We start from the raw sequence: 17,585 nt of genomic DNA on the forward strand, positions 1-17,585 counted from the left end.
AGTGAAACTGGGGTTTAGAAACAAAAGAACCCAGTATGTGGACTGTGGAGTCCATACTTGGAACCGTTTGTGCTGCCCTCTATATGCCAAGTGCTTTCTATGCAAGATTGCCAATTTTTACAGTAACTTTCAAAGGTTCTGTTATGGTTCATAGACATGGATAGTCTTGCCCAAAGTCACAGAGATAGTAGAGGACAATTTTAGGACCCAAACTCCAGCCAGCCTGAATCATCCCCTTACTCTGAGGTACTGTGTTGACTGCTTTAAGGAGATCTGGCTCTGGAAAGGACTACATGGCCCAAGTGGGAGGTGATGACAGGGACACTGACCACGTTCTTATAGAAGAAGTACACCACCATCCTGGCCAGGCGTGAGTAACACCAGTGGCCATGCACGAGCAGCAGCTTCTTGAGGTGTCTGAAGCGGGAGATGGCAAAATCGCTGGACATGACAGCCTGTGAAGACAGAGCAGAGGCTTCGGTTTCTATCCAAAGCTGCCAGGGCCATGGAGGGCGGTGCTTTGTTCTGCCTCCATGAGCAGCAGAGTCTGAAAGTCCTCTTGGATTCTGACACCACACCCTCTCTTCTGGCAGATCTAAACCTCCCTAGAATCCATGCTAGGATGGTCCAGTAGTCTAGTCTGGCCCATCATCTCTACCCACTTACCCCAAAAGCATTTATTTTGGCCAAATACATGGTAGGCTCCATTTTAGGAATGTGGTCATTAACAAGCAAGTAGGAGCTTCCATTCAAACAGTTCTCCAACCTTTGCACTTCCCCTGTCATCCCCTGGGGTAGCCGATTAGAGCCATTCATAGAGGGAGCTGAGGGATGGATAGTTCTTCCTTTAAGGGAATTGAAATGTATCTTCTGCCCCTGAGAACAGTCATAAGATACACTCCAGAGTACTCTTAAGAATATGAAGTTTGGACCTTCCTGGTTATAAATCCTAGTGTGACTCTTGGTTAGGTTTCTTCAACTCTCTGAGCCTCCATTCCCTCATCTGAAAAGAACAGAACAGCAATCCCTAATTGTGGTGATTATTAAAAGTCAATGAGATAATAAATGTCAGGTACCCAACAGAACTGGCATAAGGTACATACCCAAAGGTAACATTTTGTGGCTCCTTGGTCAATGTTCTTTCATGTTTACCAACAAATTTAGACAATGCCAAATGTCTACACTGGTAGTGGGAATATAATTATTAATGCTTCCAAACCACAAAATAGGGTCAGTTTTTAGCAAGAAAGAACAGTAACTCTAGTTAGAATGCTTGTTACATGCTGCATTTTGAGTAGATTAGGTCCAAGTGTACCAAGCAACTGATGGGTTGATCTGGCCAGCAAGGCTAAAAGGCAGTTAAAGAATGCCTTAAAATATCGTTCTGTTAATGCTTTGGAGGGCACTGTGACTCTGGACGTAGGTGGACAATAGAGGACATGTGGTGTCAAGGAAGCTTGTATTACTGTACTCTTTAGCTTTAGAGTGCAGGTATCATTGGCCATCTATAAAAACCAAATGTTCTTGGATCTCCCTCTGATTTTTAAAGTCTGACAACAGCAGTGTAATGCAGGAGGTCCTGGTAGAGGCATGAAAGACCCCTGACTTTCAGTTGAAAATTCTCCATCACTGTGGTTATTTCTTCCGTCTCTAGTGAGAAGAAACAAGGGTAAAGGATAAAGGCGAGTAGACAGAAGAATAGTTGCTGAGCACAGTACCTGCATGCCTTCCTGTCCAGAAATCCCAATGCCGATATCAGCAGCTTGAATCATGCTTACGTCATTTGCTCCGTCACCTGAAAGAGAGATCACAAGCTGTCTCTTTTCCTGGCCCAACTGCCCGAAGACAGTGAGATGGCTGTAAAGTGCTCTCATTTGAACCCAACTAAGTTTTAAAAATATCTTCTCCATAGCAAGAGATAAAGTCCTACTTTTTTCTTTATTGTTGAACAAATATTTATTTTTAAGGGTCTTTCTCCTGGGCACACTATTATGCACTGGATGTACAATGGTGAGAAAAAGAGCCATGGAGAGTGAGTTCTTTATAGTATAAAAAAGACCTGTGCAAATATTACTATGGGCTTTACTGATGAGCAACTCGAGCAACTTAGAGACTTAGCTGAGTTGTATCAGGAAACTAAGGTAAGCCATGGACAGACACATACACATGCACACACAGACGTGATCTTCCTCTGTGCCAGGTCTGTCAAATAGATCTGTTATGGCAGAAATATGCTAGATCTACAAGGCCTTGCACAGAAGCTGCTAGCTACTTTTGGCTGTTGAAATGTGGCTGGTAAAATTTTATTTACTTTTAATTAAATTCGAGTAATCACGTGTAGTTTCACTCATAATTCTGAAAATGAGGCCTTCTCTGGAAGCCTGGCTATTCTCATTACTTGGGCTGGGGATTTAGCTCAGTGGCATTTGCACCTGCCTTGCAAGCAGACAGTCGTGAGTTCGATCCCCAGTACTGATTAAAAAAAAAAAAAGAATAGAAACTATTCTCATTACTTAATCTTTTTTTTTTCTCTAGGATAACATCATTAAAAACTGTATTTTTTCGGTCACAGAGGAATGTCAGATATTAGGAAAAGTTATTTTAGAAAAAATAGCAAAGAATGTAATATGTTTTTAATTTGGGAGTCCTTTCTGAAGCCTTATGTTTTAAAACAGAGTTAGCAAACTGAAATCAAAGGGTAAAATAGTAAATATTTTAGGTTGTGTGAGCCAGAAAGCAAAATCAAACAGTTGTTCTGATTGAAAAGCAAATCGTTTTTTATAAAATTTTCATTAAAATATAAAAACCCAATGATCAAAGTGTTATGTGCTTGTAAAATAAACCCCATTAGTTAGTATGCATATCCAATTAAAAAAAGAGTGAAAAGGAAAAGAGAATACAAAGACAAAATATATACAAACCATTTTTAGCATCCATACAAAGGCTAGCAGTGGGCTGTGGTTTGCTAGCCCATCTTGTGTACTACACTGCCTGTATTCGCCTGACTCCATCTCTTTTTTTCTAGTAGCTTCTCAGAGTAAGCTGCAATTGTTTGTATTTTTCATCATACAGCATATAAAGTTGGAGGAGAGACAATAATTCTCCCTTTAATTATTTGACCACAGAACATTAACATTTTTGTCACTGTATCATAAATATGTACAATTATGTCAACTAAAACACAAAACCAAAAAAGTTGTCATTATAGATAAACTTCATTTTTACAATGATTATTTTTCTTGATAGCATAGCAGCATGTAATTTTAATCTTTTCTGTAGCAGAACAAATCCAACCTTCAACCTCTTCTGTGCACACACCCGGCGAAGCAGAGGTGTGGAGCCCTGCCATTTCTCGCCCTGCTGGGTTTGTTTCTGTTGCTATGGGAGTGAAGCTGGCCACTGGCCCTCCAGAGTCAGCCCTGCCTTCTGTGTGTCGGAATTATTGCTGGGGACAATTCAGAGTATAAAAGTAGAACACAGGTGCTAAAGGTCTGCTCCTGCATTGTTCCTACACCTCCACTTTTGAAATTCTAAATTACTTTTATTTGACAATCAGGTGTGGCTGGAGGCGGGAGGGGGATGGTGGAGAGGGAGAGTACAATGTCTACTAGAAAACACTAGAAGAGAAAATCTCCATGCCTGTGTGGAAAGAAGAGAAGCTACATAAATGTCACTAAGTGGGAGCAATGGTGTGGCCCATGCTTATCTGAGGTGGTGTGTTCCAGGATCCTCCGGGGAGGTCTGAAACTGATTTTTCTTACATGTATATACATCCCTATGGTACAGTTTATGAATTAGGCATGATCAGATGCACGATAATAACTAACAATAAAGCAAAATAGTATAGTAAATTATATACTGTAATAAAATTTAAGATTCGCAAAGTATTTCTAGAACTTTCCATTTACTATTTTTGGGCCGCAGTTGGCTCTAAGTACCTGAAAACTGAAAAGTGCAACAAGGATACTATGTGCTCAGTGTGTGCTGGCATGTGACCCCACAGTGAATAAAGCAGCCTGAGGTTTTCAGCCCACGGAGCTCCTGGTTTATTGAGGTGACGCTCACAGAAGGGTTACTGGTGCTTGGATCTGTGAGTAGTGGTTGCTAGGGGAATCTCACAGGAAAAGAAAGTTAACTGCAACTGGAGAAATGGTTGTTTTACTGAGGAAATAGCTCATGTAAAGAGCTATATGTGAGAGAGAACAGGACCCATGCAGGATGGAGAGCAGTTTCATTTGGCTGGAACAAGAGGGTCAAATGACAGGGAGAGGCAGGTAATCATGGTAAGAGAGATGGCATGAAGATTGTTGTATGTTACGTTTGGTTGCTTCTGAAAAGTGTTAAGTGAACAGTTTTTATTTCTGTGCTTCAACATCATTAAAATTACTCTCTTCTAAGCAATTTGTAACCAACCAGCATTCACTGGGGATATGTTTTGTGCTGGTCTTGTATTTAGTAATAAACATACAAAATAAAAATGAGCCAGTCCCAACTAAAAAAATCTCATTACCAACCTGCTGTACTCAGGAGAATATTAAATTCATCAATACCTGAGGTGCTGCTTTGTATAAATACTGAGGGAAAATGAGCTCATCCTCATTTGAGAGCTCATCGGAATTGGGATGGCTGGGGGGTCAGTGGTGACATTTCCTGAGCTGCCTGCGTGGTCTGAATTGAATGCCCTTGCCTTGACCTCCAAATCCTGAGTTTTGTCTAGCTGACCTGCTAGTTCTGAGACCTTTGATTTTTTTCTCTCTCTGGTTAGTCTCCACTTCATCTCCTTGTGGCTGTATCATCTTGTTATTTTGAACTTCCTAAGACTACGAAAGTCTTGATTTTGATACCAGGCCTCCCATCCTTGATCCAAGACTTTTGTCAGATCACCCCTGCCACGCTGCCACCCACATCTCAGCCTGGTGGTACCTATGGAAAGGGTCATCACGCTCAACTTGTCGCGCACCAGCTTGACAATCATACTCTTCTGGAGTGGGGTGGAGCGGCAACACAGGACAGATCGGCAGTACTGAGTCAGCTCCAGGAACTTCTTCTCTAGCTTGCCTTGGAAAATGATATTCAGCGTCTTCCCATCTATGACCAATCCAGTATCTGGGACTCCTGAGGTGGTGGGTGGTGTTTTGGAAGGTAGGCGGAACCCAAAGAGCTTGCGATCTGGCTTCTGTACTTGGTGGAACTGCTTTACTTCTTCCAGGGCACAGTTGAGGATGGATTCACAGGTTTCCTGTGCAGGTCAAGCAATATAGTATTAGGAAACAACCTTAGAAATATGTGTTAAAGGCCTCACCGGATTATTTAGGAAGGTAGTTGTAAAACTAATACCATAGATTACTCTGGAATTGCCCTCCAGTTTTTCCCCAGTATTTGAAACTGCATCAAAGCAATATTAATTTTGAATTTATCATTGACCATAATTGGAGATGCTGCTTTGGAACAGAAGTGGAAATAGCTAAGCAAGACAGGGGCTGATACAAGGTTGGTATAAGATAATAAATAAACCTAAGATGATGGTAAGTAGTGACAGTATTTCATGCTAGTAAAGTGGCGTTTTGTTTTTCACAGGTCATTTGAGTTCCCTTTTGTTCCTTCGAATATTCTTGTGGATATTATCCATCTTAATTTAGAGATGAGGAAATTGAAATCATCAGCTCTCTAGTAACTCACACAAGTCATTTAACTGAATCAGAAAAGGCAGGATCATTACTACTTAAATTGGAACTTTCTAATTACTAAGATACATTTACCTTGGGTTTATTTGTTGCTCTTATCCATTGAGGGTCCTAAGAACTGTGGAAAAAGTAGGTCATACTGATTCAAACTGACCATGGATGTGAAAGTCTAACTCAGTGAAAGAATCTTAATGATGTTTTCCTGTTGTTTGAAACATAGTATGTTATTTCTATTGGTTCTTTTCCATTACTTCTGATGGTTCTAATTGTATCCTTAATATCTCTTTAATTTCTGTGAAATTCACTTTTGAATAAAGATTGAGGAAGTTTTGGAAAAAACAGTGTTATCAATCTTAATAGCATTACCTTGAAACCATAATGCTGTGAAATAAATCAGACACAGAATGTTAAATAGGACACGGTCTCTTTTACTTCAGATGCTCAAAGTGTAAATAAAGAGCAAAATAAAAGGTGACAGGGAACAGGGAGATCTTTTGCAGATGAGAAAGGGACTTAGGGATTGTGGGGAGAAGAAAGCAGAAGTAAAAAGAATGAAAATGTAATCTGTGTATGTAGCAGCTCCCCATGAGAAGTGTATTCATTATGCATTACAAATACATACTAATAAATAGGATAAAATTCAGAAAAATATCTTAAATATCCTTTTTACAGCATTCATTCTATAGTGTCCTTTTATCCCTGGCAAGGGATGATAGCCTTCATTTATTGAAGTATTAAAGTTTATTCTATAAGTATTACTCAAATGAGTCCGTTTAAATGAGATCATTAATAGTAGAATTGAATTTCATGTGAATTTTGGCAAAATTTGTGAAGGTGGTTTTGAAGTGACAGATTTGGAGAACGCTGATTTAGAACATCTGAAATAATTTCTTTGAGAGCAAACAGTCATAGTTCATTATTCCTGAATCTTCCTTTAGGAGATGCTAAATTGAGTTTTTCAGGCCATAGGTTATGTAGAAAACCTAGAGCGGCAGTAGGGAGTGTTTTTGGAAGTGAGGATATTGGAGGCTCTTGCATGGGAAAGAGAACAAAGTAATTTTTTGCCGGAGGTTGGGGTTGGTACCAACTATCAACTTCTGCAATATATCCCTGTAGCAAGTTATTGAAGAAGTCAAATTCAAAGTCAAATCTCTCAATTTATTTCAAATTTTGAATTTACTTATTTCCAATTTTTCTGAGTGTTAACTACAATAGTTACTCTTTACTGAGCATCTAGTGTGTTTGGTTACTGGTGGTAAGCAGTCTCTAAGATACTCTCAGTGATGTCCACTTCCTGTATTCATGGCCTGGTGTAATCGTCCACTGAGTGTGTGTGAGACTTAGTGATTTCTGTCTGATGAAGAGACTTCCTTTCAATGATGAAATAGGCTTCCTACAGTACTTCCTGTACTAGGTTATAAAAAGACTGCTGTTTCTCCTTTGATACACTGTCTTGCTTTCTCTCAAAATGGCTCACTTTGGGTGAAACCAGCTGGCATGTTGTAAAGAGGCCCAGAGGGCCAGAAGCTGAGGGCCGTTAACAGTTATGGAGGTGAACTTGCAAGCAGGCTGCCTTCTTACCCCCAAGGCTCCTATCCATTTGAACCTTTGGATGAACCCACAGCCCTGAAAACTCTACTGCCACCTCCATAGAGCCCACAAATCTCAGGCAGCCAGGTAGGATACTCCTGGGGTTCTAACCTACAGGATCATAAGTGTCTGTTTCAGTTGCTGAGTTTTGGGGTAATGTGTTTTGAAGCAATAGATAACTAACACAAGTACTGGCTAAGTAAGGGGGTTTTTCCTTTAATCTTGTTTAATCCTCTCAGTGCCCTGAGGTAAATATTTTTAATCCTTTCTTTACAGATGAGAATGACATTCAAGATCTGTAATTTTTGGAACATATTAAACTCCAATGTATGTTACTAACAGTAGTCGCTACCAGTCCCTTTTAAAATTCACTCATATACCAGTATCACCAGTGATGAGTTAGTAATTCCCTCACTTTATGGATGAGAGGTGGTTCTATAACATGCTTACGCTTATTGCTTTAGATATACAGGAAAAAGGCAGTAGCCTGAAATCAATTTTTAGTGAATTGGGCAAATTAAAACCCCTGGAGAAAATATCTTCTGAATATTTAATTACACTAAACTGGGAGTTTTAATAAATCTAAGAATATATTTCCAGTTTTTCCAGCTGAACATATTTACATAGCTTCCATTTATTCCCAGGCAAGAGAATGAGAAAGACTAATCTTCTAGGTTTAGTGGGCTCAGGGGTAGAGGCAGGGATGAAAATTCAGGCATCATCTTGGAAGGTCCTGAACAGCTTTAAAAGATCAACAGTGAGTGAGTCAGAGATTCAGTGACTAATCTGACCTGTCACGCACCGTTCTTAGGGGACCCTAGCAAGTCAATGAACAGACACCATTTGCTTCCTATAGGAATGCATTGTATTATGTGTGACAGGGCTCACAGACACCCTTCCAGCCCACCCAAGAAGCCTGCCCCACAGGTTTACAGTTTGCTGATGTCCTCCTTTTAGAAGCAGATGGAGGAAAAGGATCACTGTGGGGCAAGTTTCCATCCCAAACAGGCCAGGCCAGCCTTCACACTTCATCACTGATGTCAGGCTCTCAAGCAAGCTACCAATTACTATTTTTCTCAAGCCCAGAATTAAAGCCAGAGTTTTCCCTGAGATTATTTCCACTTCAAAAACTCACCGGAGCTTAACCTAATTATAATCTGCACATGATAGGAAAGTAAATGATTTTTCCAATTCATCGGGTGGGTCTCGGATGTTTTTAATAATACACACTTTAAAATAGATGTGTGCATGGTTTCTTTGTGCAATTAAAAAACAAGTGTAAACCTTCTCAAATTTTTAGTCTGGGTCTCAGTTATCCCCAGGCAGAACTGAAAAAGAGTGAGATTTCAATGTCCTCTCTGGGTCTTCTTCTGGCTGTTTTCATTTCCCTATCCTTCCCCCTCTTCTCTCTCCTGTTCCTCATAGGATGCCCTAGCTCTGTGGCCGCCCATGCCCACTGTATCTAAAGTACGGTGCTTTTCTTGTCAATGCCCTCCTCTAAATCCAATCCCTGCTTCCTTCTGTTGGACATGTCCGTCTCCACACCCACCTCCTGCAAGACTCAGCCAAGAAGATGGTGGAAACTTTCTTTCTGTAATTTGCTTTGTGAAACTAGATATTGCCTCCCAGATACAGAATTCCAAGATTCTTGGAGGACACATATTCAAATTTGACATGGCAACCATAACCTATTCTGGTTGAAAATTGCTGTTTAGGTTATTTGCTTTTTTTTTTTTTCCACTCTCCCAATCTATCAACACATACCTCCTTCTGTATATGTCCTTAGATGTCTGCTCCATGGCAGACCAATGTGACAGACATCTTGATGCAGAAACTTTAAGCTTAGAATAATTTCAATTTGGTTGGAACTTTTCAACGGATGAGCTAATCCCAAGCAATAAGAGACTGACTAGTGAGACTATGTCAGTACACAATGTGGTAGAGGGTACATAGCACAGCTCAGTAGGACAGCAGTGTTTGCAACTTAGTTTGACCTCTTAGAAACTAGCAGAGTCTGAGCTCCTGCTGGCCTTCAGTCGTCTTATCTGTAAAATGGGAACTGGACCAGTGGTGGAATCTGGAGAGGTAAGACTTGCTAATAAGTGGTATGAGAAGTAATAGAAAGAGAGATCAGTCAATCAGATGTGGGATGAGGTGGAAGATACTGGGTTAGGTAACTTCCAGGGTCTTCTGAACTCTAGGATCCAGTGATATTTTAGTGTAGAGGCACTGTGGGTGTTGCCTCCATCCCACCCATGATTCTTGCTCTTGTTGGCCAAAAGGTGGCTCTGTACTTCACCAAGTGGCTCCCCAATTTGGCCTCACCTGACTCTCTGTGTTAATGGAGTAAACGGTGTCCATTTGACTTAACAGTCTGCAGGAATAGGCGATGTTGACTGCCGTCTCCTGCTTGTCTCCAGTCAAGACCCAGAGCTGGATCCCAGCCTCGCGTAGAGCGGCGATGGTGTCTGGAACGCCTTCCTGTAGCCGATCTTCGATCCCAGTGGCTCCTGGAGTAATCACAGACACCAGAGCTCACGTTTATGACAAAAGCATAGCTGTTTCATTCCACCAAACTTCTGCAAAGCCAGGCCATGTTTATTAAATACCTTCCATGCTGTAGGTACCCAGGAAAACACTGTGGATGAGGGACAGCTGGTCTCTACCTTCTCAGAACATCAAGGCTATTGAGTATGAATAAGAATTATGCCTTCTCACCAGGAAAGTTATTTCTGAGAAACTGTTTTGCACAGATTGTAATTGAGGCTTTAAACTTCCCCGAGATGTCACCCAAGGTCCCTGAATAAGGATGTACAACTGAGCTACAAGATGAGGAAGAGCCGGCCGTGTGCCATGTGAGTGTATATGAGGGAACCTGAACTTCACTGAGATCTAGGAGGGCCTTGCAGAGGGAATGCCATGTAAGTCTAGGGCAGGAGGAACTATCAGAGGTGAGGGAGGAAGACCATCTTGGGTAGAAGGATGGGCATAGCCACAGGACAGAAGGCAGAATGGAGTGCGTGAGAGGCCAGGGAGAGATGAGGATTGGTAGGTGGTACCGAACCTTGCCAGGGCCTTGCAGGATTTGCAGTTTATTTGATAGCAAAGAAAGCTATTAAAAGGTGCCAAGTTGGAGAGGGACTTGAAGATCATTTTAAAAACTAGATTAGAGATGGCAGGAGGCAGGATGAGTTTCACAGCTAACAGTGAGGTAGCAAAGAGTGCCCAGGAGGGCTGATGGTGGCCTGAACTGGCATGGTGGCAATAAGAGAAAAAAAAAATGAAGACACGGAGCTCTCTGCTCTGCAACTTATTGCAGCAGAATTAAAAGGGGTTCATATTTTTGATAATCTTCTTGGAGGGAATTTAACAGGCAGATGCCAGCGATTTTTGAGTGAGCTCAAGCTTTATATCCACTCTGATGAATATATACCCAAATATTGAATAGTTGCTAAGTGATTAAGCAAAAATAAATCTGCATTTAAAATGAGATTCATTTCAGGCCACAGACTAATGGCTGCCCATTTTACTCTGGGCAGGAGAAGGCATTTTGTTTCTTTTAATAATCCAGATTGATAATAGGTTGGCAAAGCAGTTACACTGGGTGCATATTGAGAAGATCATTTCTTATTTTGAAACCCAGTGTGAAGGCAATGAAGCTTTCTGGGTGGCAAGAGAAATTTTTTTTCTAAGCCACCTTCCCAAGTCACCTTCAGGAGAAAAACAGAACCTCTCTGTCCCCAGATGGACTTGGTTTGCATTTCAGGCCCAAATGCCAGGTAGAAAATCCCAGGACAAGGGTGGCTCACACCTCCTCTTTCCTTTCCGGGGTTAGCCTGCGAGGTGAGATTCTGAAACCAATTTATATCACAGTGAAGGAGAGTTGAGCAAAAACACATTTACTTGTGCAAAAGAGAAAATGAAACAGGAAGGCTGTGATCGTCTTTCCCAGCCAGGGGAAGCTGGCAGACAATAACAAGAGAGTGCCATTCCAGCAAAGCCAGCTGATATTCTTATCATCAACCAGGACTAGAGTGCCACCCCAAACCAAAGAAGTCTCTCTCAGGTGAGAAGGGGGCAGGTGCCCTCATGGGTGGCCTCGTGTAGTGGACAGAGTTGTCTGGTCTCACTGCCCTCCGGCTATTGCTAAAAGGCTTCATATGTCTATATGAATCATTACACCTCCAAGCTAAGGTCTCTGCAGCCAAGATGCAGGAAACATGGGGCATGGGTCAGGAGCAAAATAACTTCCCCCTCCATGCCAGCTGTCCTCCTAAATCTTATTGCTACCTTTTTTATGTACAGACATCACCATCTTATAGTGCGTGGTCTTTTCCCTCAGACTTCTGCCTAGCTGGACACCCAAGGGCTGTGATTCATCCACAAGACAAGTTAAGGCTCAGAGGGATGCAGAAACATGCTGCTGGGCACACAGTCAGGTCATGGCAGGGCTCAAATTTGGTCCTCTTCCTATGGACAGGATACTCCCCAAGAAGGAAGGATGCTTTCGCCGTGTGGCCAGTGATGTTACTGAGCATTGCCTTACTAAGGTTACTAAGACCTCATTCTGTTCCCCAGTGGGGAGGTTAGAGCTGATAAACCCAGCCTCACTTTTGGCCTCTGAAAAGCTTTTCCTTTGGCAGCAACACAGCCTGGCTCTTAACGGGCCTCAGAGCTCCTCATCTTTCCCTAGCAGGTCACACTACCTTCTGTATAGCCATGAGTTTTGCAAAGTACATCCTTCTCCTCTTCAGATATTTAGCATATGATTTACATGGCCCTTCATAATCTGGGTTGCACTGATCTCTGTGGCTTCCCGTCAGTACCTCCACCACACACACCCTGTGGTCCAGGCACAGCAAATCCCTCACTTTCCATCTGGCCCAGGATCTCACTTCTGGGCCCTCATTTGGGTTTTTCCCTGCCTAGAACACGCTCCCTTTCCTTTCTCTTTCTCCTTCTAGGCCCTCCTTGGCTCCAGGGCCACTTTGGCATCTCCTGCTCTATGCTTCTCTTTCATTTGATAAATCTTCCCGCCCAGTGCTCATCACTTGCTTAGTCATCCAGCATCCTGACTGGACCCTGAGCTCTGGGAGGGCAGAGTCTGTGATTCATTTGCCATTGTAGTCCCAAAGGCTAGTATTCTGTCTTGCACGGAGTAGGTGTTCAGCAAACATTTGAATGAGCAGAATGATGTGCTATTGGAGAGAAGGAGCTTCTTCCTGCAGGGAATGCACATACCCCACAGCGGGACTTCAGGAAGCTTGGGTTGGATATTCATATGGCCTGTTTATACCCAGTTTCTAGAAGGGGACCCAGGGAAGGCTGCTGCTAATTGAGACAGATTCATGGTAGTATCAGACTAGGGCCAAGAACTTCCTTTGTAACTTGTAGCATTCTTTTTTTTTTTCTTATAATGATGACTTATTTTTAGCTACCGAGTAAGGTGAGCTGGTTCTCCAGATGCTGTGCTGTCTCCATTAGAAGCTCATCTCGGTTGTCAAAAGATGCCTCGGCCTGGCGCCGGAAATTGGCCCATCTCTGAAAGTCCTCTTCACTTATGACCTACAGGACAGGAAGAAGCTCATTAATAACTGTGGGTAAGTTATAAGCAGGCTCTTTCTTCCTGCCCCATCATCTGGGTCTCCTGGGCCTGTTTGAATTTTACCATACAACTAGATGGGGAATCGAATGCATACATCAGTGAATTCTAGATCCAAACATCTGTTGAATGCCTATTATGCTCAGGAGACTGGATATGATTGAGATAGACAAGGTCTAGGATCCTCAGGCTTATAAATTGATGGAAGGTGACAGACATTAGCCAAGTAAATAAAACACTAGATCACTTCGAGGAGTAACATGCAGGTAATAAAAAGGGTGATATAATGGAGTAGGAGGGGCAGGAGATCACTTGGAGGAAGAGGCTGCTTTCTTTGGGATGTTCAGTTCTCTCTAGCCGGTGGGGAGCAAACTAAAATCCAATGGTGAGAAAGGGTCAGTCATGGGGAAGAGCAAGTTCAAAGGCCATGAAACAGCAGTGCCCTTAGCTTTTCTTTTGTCACCTGAATATATCAGTTGGTGGAAGGATTGTGAGCAAGGTGGAGAGGGACAGGAAATGAAGCAGCCTGCACATCACCCCCCTCCCCAGGCATGGTGTCATACAAACGGAGCTGCCATCTCCCCCCACCCTGGATCTCATGGCACTTTGAGGTCCTTCCATTAACTCGGTGTGCATTCTGTCTTTTGTTCAAGTACTAACTACTCCTTGAGTCCCTCTGCATGACACTATAGGGCAAACCAAGAAGACACATGTACCTTTACTTTGGAGGAATGTACAGTCTACTGGGGGGAAGAGGGAGGGAAAATCTGCATGAAAACTTGAATCGAAAATAGAAAGTGCTAAGGATATTACAGTTCAGAATATAGCAGTGAGTGCTTGGTATTGTCCTGGGTCCTGTACATGTATTACCTTGGTTATTTTTTATGAGGCAGGGACCATTAACATTTTACGGAGAAAAAGAAAACCCTCAGGGAAACAAAGGAATATGTTCTAGCCCATGCATCTAAAAGTGGTAAGAGACTGGGAGTTGTGCCCAGGTGGGTCTGGCTGTCTAGTGAGTGCTCTCAATCTATATTCTGCACCAAGAAATATAAAAGAGATCAAGAGCCATAGGGACTTATGGAGAAGAAATCACTGCTAGCCATCTAGAAATGTATGCCCATCACAGGATATTAGGGTGCCCCTGCCATAGCTCCTGTTGCCAGCCTCTTTCACAGGCGGTGCAAAGTTAAATATCTATAGAGCTGGAGAAGGGTAATTTACAAGACTCTAGCTGGGCCAAGGGTAGGGGTAGGCACTGTGACTGGAAGCAGAACATGGCTGAACTTATCTTGTGTCCCTCATGAAAGGAATCAGCTTCTACCTGGTTATAAGGGATTGCTGCCACTCCACAGAGACCAAGTTTTCCAGATCCTCTAGACTTTCTAGAGCAACTAGAAATCTGGATCTTAAATGACCACAGAAAGCTCTCCAAATTAGAATCCAAGCAAAGAATACACATTTTAAAGACTACTTTGAAGACAAAATGATTGTATTGGAAATTCTGAGTTACAAATTCTCCATTAGACACAACGAAAAGTGTAGAAAGACAAAATCATAGTGATATGAGATCTTAACTAAGTTAGATTTTTGCTCCAGAAAACTTGCCACAAAAATCCATAACTTTGATGAGTCAGAATGGCTAATCTTAAAAGCTTTAAAATAACCAACATTAAGGATCTTATACAGAGAAAAATGAAGGGTTTACCATTCGGCCATCTAAAGATATTCAAAGCCTGCTTGGGAACCATGATCCTCACCTTCTTGGCGATACACAGGGTGCGCAGGCCGTCTCTTGCATACAAATCTAGATGTTTTTGGGTCCGGGCTTGGATTTTCCTCATCTTCTTCCCCAAGTCAGTGTCAGTCACTGTCAAACAGCCATTGTTTCTCATGAGGCCATGTACACAAACGCATAAGAATGTCTATTCCCCAGTGGTTTGGATCTTCCTATTAGATGAGGGATGCTCTAGAGGAGGAATTCCTTTCCAACCATTCCTGGAAACAGCTAAGAGTGCTCCTGGCTGTCAGGTTGCCCTGGAAGATGCCTAATTCCACAAGTCCTTAAATTCTCCTCTCTTAACACTTCATCAAAAAGTTGGCTGGAATAAGTACTAACACAGACAAGGGGGTCTAAGGTACGGTTCTCAAACGTGTGTTTGTAGGAAAATCCCTGGGGAACTAAAGTAATAGAGATCTTTAAGTCCCATTTGAATCCCTGCTGGGTCAGAGGACCAGATGTCTGAATTTTTATTAGCTACATGCTGGAATTTTTATTAGCTACATGCTGCTGGATTAGCTCTGATGTCAACTGATTTGGAGACTGTTGTCTTAGACTCTCCATCACTGTCACTTTCTTCAATTCTTGTATCAAGGTAGGACCCAAGATGGCTACAAACTTGGGTCTCATTAGCTATGTTCTTTGTCATCTTGGGTTTGCTGACTTAGGCTTTCTTTGTACAGAAGAGATGGTCTTAGAAAAAAAAAAATGGGTATTTCCTGTCACTCTAGTATGGAAAATATGTCAATGTGTTACTTATAAGTTTGGTTATAACTTTTGGTTAAATTTGCACAATACATTTTTTTTTTCAGAATGAGTTTTGTTTTTATGCAATTATAGTATTTTTATCTCTCAGGGAATAAGAGACTTGTAAGGCTGAGTGCCATCAGCCTTGCCTTTAGCTACCTGTCACAGACATCACTTGTCAACTGCGGGATCTGGGAAGCTGAGCTTGGAAAAGCCTTCAGAATCCTTTACTGTAGTGAGACTGAAACTTTTACCAGCCTAAAGTAGTAAACAGAATTTGTGTCTCTCACACATCTCTGCAGACAATGCAAAACTAAAAATATGATTCTTAACAGTGAGATGAGTACAAGGATGTCCAATGAACTAAGTTTTCTCTCATGTACTACTTTAAGGCTGTTTTTGGACAGTGCAAAAGATGTCTTCAAATATTATCTTTCAGGTTTACTAAGCATTAACTTTCATATTTCCTAAACTCTTGTCTTCTGCTGGGGGCCTTTGAGTTTTTCTTTTTGCTTAGGCTGCTAGGAACTCCAGAGTCAAACTGAATGTTCAAATGCTGAAAGAATATTAAACTTGGGGTTGCCTCTTGATATGGTAACATGGCACATGAATCTTTTATTGGAATGATCTCCAATTTATTTTGCTACCTGGTAAGGAAATAGAGAACACCTCCAGGGCCACTTGGATGGCTGTGGCCCAGAGCGAGCACTGTGGCTCCCTTGACTCTGAAGCAGTGAATTCACTTGTCTGCCAGCATCTGGGGATGAAGAGCAGTAATTAGCTCCTTTCCCATTCTAAACACTAATCAATCTCTATGAACCTCCTGGCTTTGCTCCACAGCTGATAATGCACGAGGCACAGGGCTTCCCAGGCAATTCTAAAGCTTGGCTAGAATCTACTATCCTGGGAGAATCATAGCCTCATAACTGTCTTCTTCTTGTTAGCAATCAGGAAGCCTCTGCACACTAATTCATGCTGCTCCAAAATTGGACACTGATATGTGGGGACTTTGGAACATTTTTCTGGCTCAGTGCAACTTTATGAAAATCCATCTGGGGGAGACTGGGGAAAAGGATGAAAAAGAGGGACACTCAAGGCTTCCCGGAGTGAACTGAGCCTGGTGTAGAATTCTGGCAGCAAAAATGGGAACTGAACTGGGATTCAGGATACCTAGGCTGAGGATTTAACACTAAATGAACTATACTATCTAAGGCACTGCTCTTTCTGGCTTGAGTCAGCTTCTGTCCAAAGTGAAGAGTTAGAGCTATGGTATATTGTGGTGCAAAAAACTGTGCGAAGGTTTAAATGAGCTTGGAAAAGTGGGCAGTGGGGTAAGTGAGGTTGCAGAGGCTTCTCTACGGGATGCTTAATGGGTGAATGAGTATTGCACATTCTCAGGTCATCCTATGAAATGCCTCACACTGTAAGGATATTGCTTTAAAGTACCTTGTGGGCCTGTGTTCAGTGTGAGCTGCTGGACCAGGTATCACCTTCACCTGAGTTCCTCATTACCCTTCCACACTGCCTGTCACACTACAAGCCCTTTGCCTGGAGCCCCATGAGGATGGACTCACCACAGGCTGGGTCTTCCAGCAGGTCCATGATGACCGAGTCAGCCCCCTTGGTGTAGACGATGATCTCATTGGTCAGTGGGTGCCTCACAACCACCGACATTCTCTTTCTGACAGAGTCAAAGCCCAGGGTGAAGAGGAGGTCAAAGGTGAGGCAGATGCCCTGGGGCAGGCGCACGGTCACCTGCTCTGGTGTCCGGGACACCAGCGTGAAGCTGTAGGCATGCGCAGCATGCACCAGGGCTGCCTCGTCAGGGCTCTCAGCCTCGTAGCACAGGTCAGGTGTAGCCTGGCCACGGTCTGGGGCCTCCATTATCTTTTCCAAGGAAGCACTTGACCCAGACCCCAGGATGTCACCCTGGTCCCATGTGCTGCTCCTATAGCCACCGTCAGTGGAGTAGTCGCCGCTGTCCACAGATGTGTCATCTTTCTCATCTGAGTCCGTGGCGGGTCCATTGGCCCCCAAACTCTCCCCCAGGTCTGTATCAGATGGTGCAGTGGATGAGAACGACTGACTGAGGCTCATTAGTTTCAGCCTCTGGAAAAGCTGCTGAATCTTCTCCAGGGATGTCCCCACAGCCTTGTTGGAGGGGGGGATGGTGACCTGTGGT

General features: G+C 42.8%; 1 protein-coding gene and 1 long non-coding RNA gene across 4 annotated transcripts in view; one reads left to right on the forward strand and one right to left on the reverse strand.

The window, feature by feature from the left end:
* Window positions 1-17,585, forward strand: part of LOC134471604 (uncharacterized) — a 155,093-nt gene that overhangs the window by 60,449 nt on the left and 77,059 nt on the right. Inside the window, exon 3 of the long non-coding RNA XR_010041082.1 lies at window positions 12,709-12,874. This is a non-coding gene — a long non-coding RNA (uncharacterized LOC134471604). The remainder of the gene's footprint in view (window positions 1-12,708; window positions 12,875-17,585) is intronic.
* Atp10b (ATPase phospholipid transporting 10B (putative)) overlaps window positions 1-17,585 on the reverse strand; it is a 306,922-nt gene that overhangs the window by 24,056 nt on the left and 265,281 nt on the right. For all 3 annotated transcript variants that reach the window (XM_063230738.1, XM_003473343.4, XM_013156194.3), the window contains 7 exons: window positions 16,978-17,578; window positions 14,637-14,746; window positions 12,713-12,839; window positions 9,600-9,784; window positions 4,924-5,239; window positions 1,719-1,795; window positions 330-455 (listed from right to left, as the gene is read on the reverse strand). In XM_063230738.1, the coding sequence (XP_063086808.1) occupies window positions 330-455; window positions 1,719-1,795; window positions 4,924-5,239; window positions 9,600-9,784; window positions 12,713-12,839; window positions 14,637-14,746; window positions 16,978-17,578 (1,542 nt within the window). The remainder of the gene's footprint in view (window positions 1-329; window positions 456-1,718; window positions 1,796-4,923; window positions 5,240-9,599; window positions 9,785-12,712; window positions 12,840-14,636; window positions 14,747-16,977; window positions 17,579-17,585) is intronic.

This window comes from Cavia porcellus, unplaced genomic scaffold (assembly GCF_034190915.1).
Source record: "Cavia porcellus strain 051 isolate PalLab524CR breed Dunkin Hartley unplaced genomic scaffold, mCavPor4.1 scaffold_19, whole genome shotgun sequence".
In the NCBI taxonomy this organism is placed as follows: domain Eukaryota; kingdom Metazoa; phylum Chordata; class Mammalia; order Rodentia; family Caviidae; genus Cavia; species Cavia porcellus.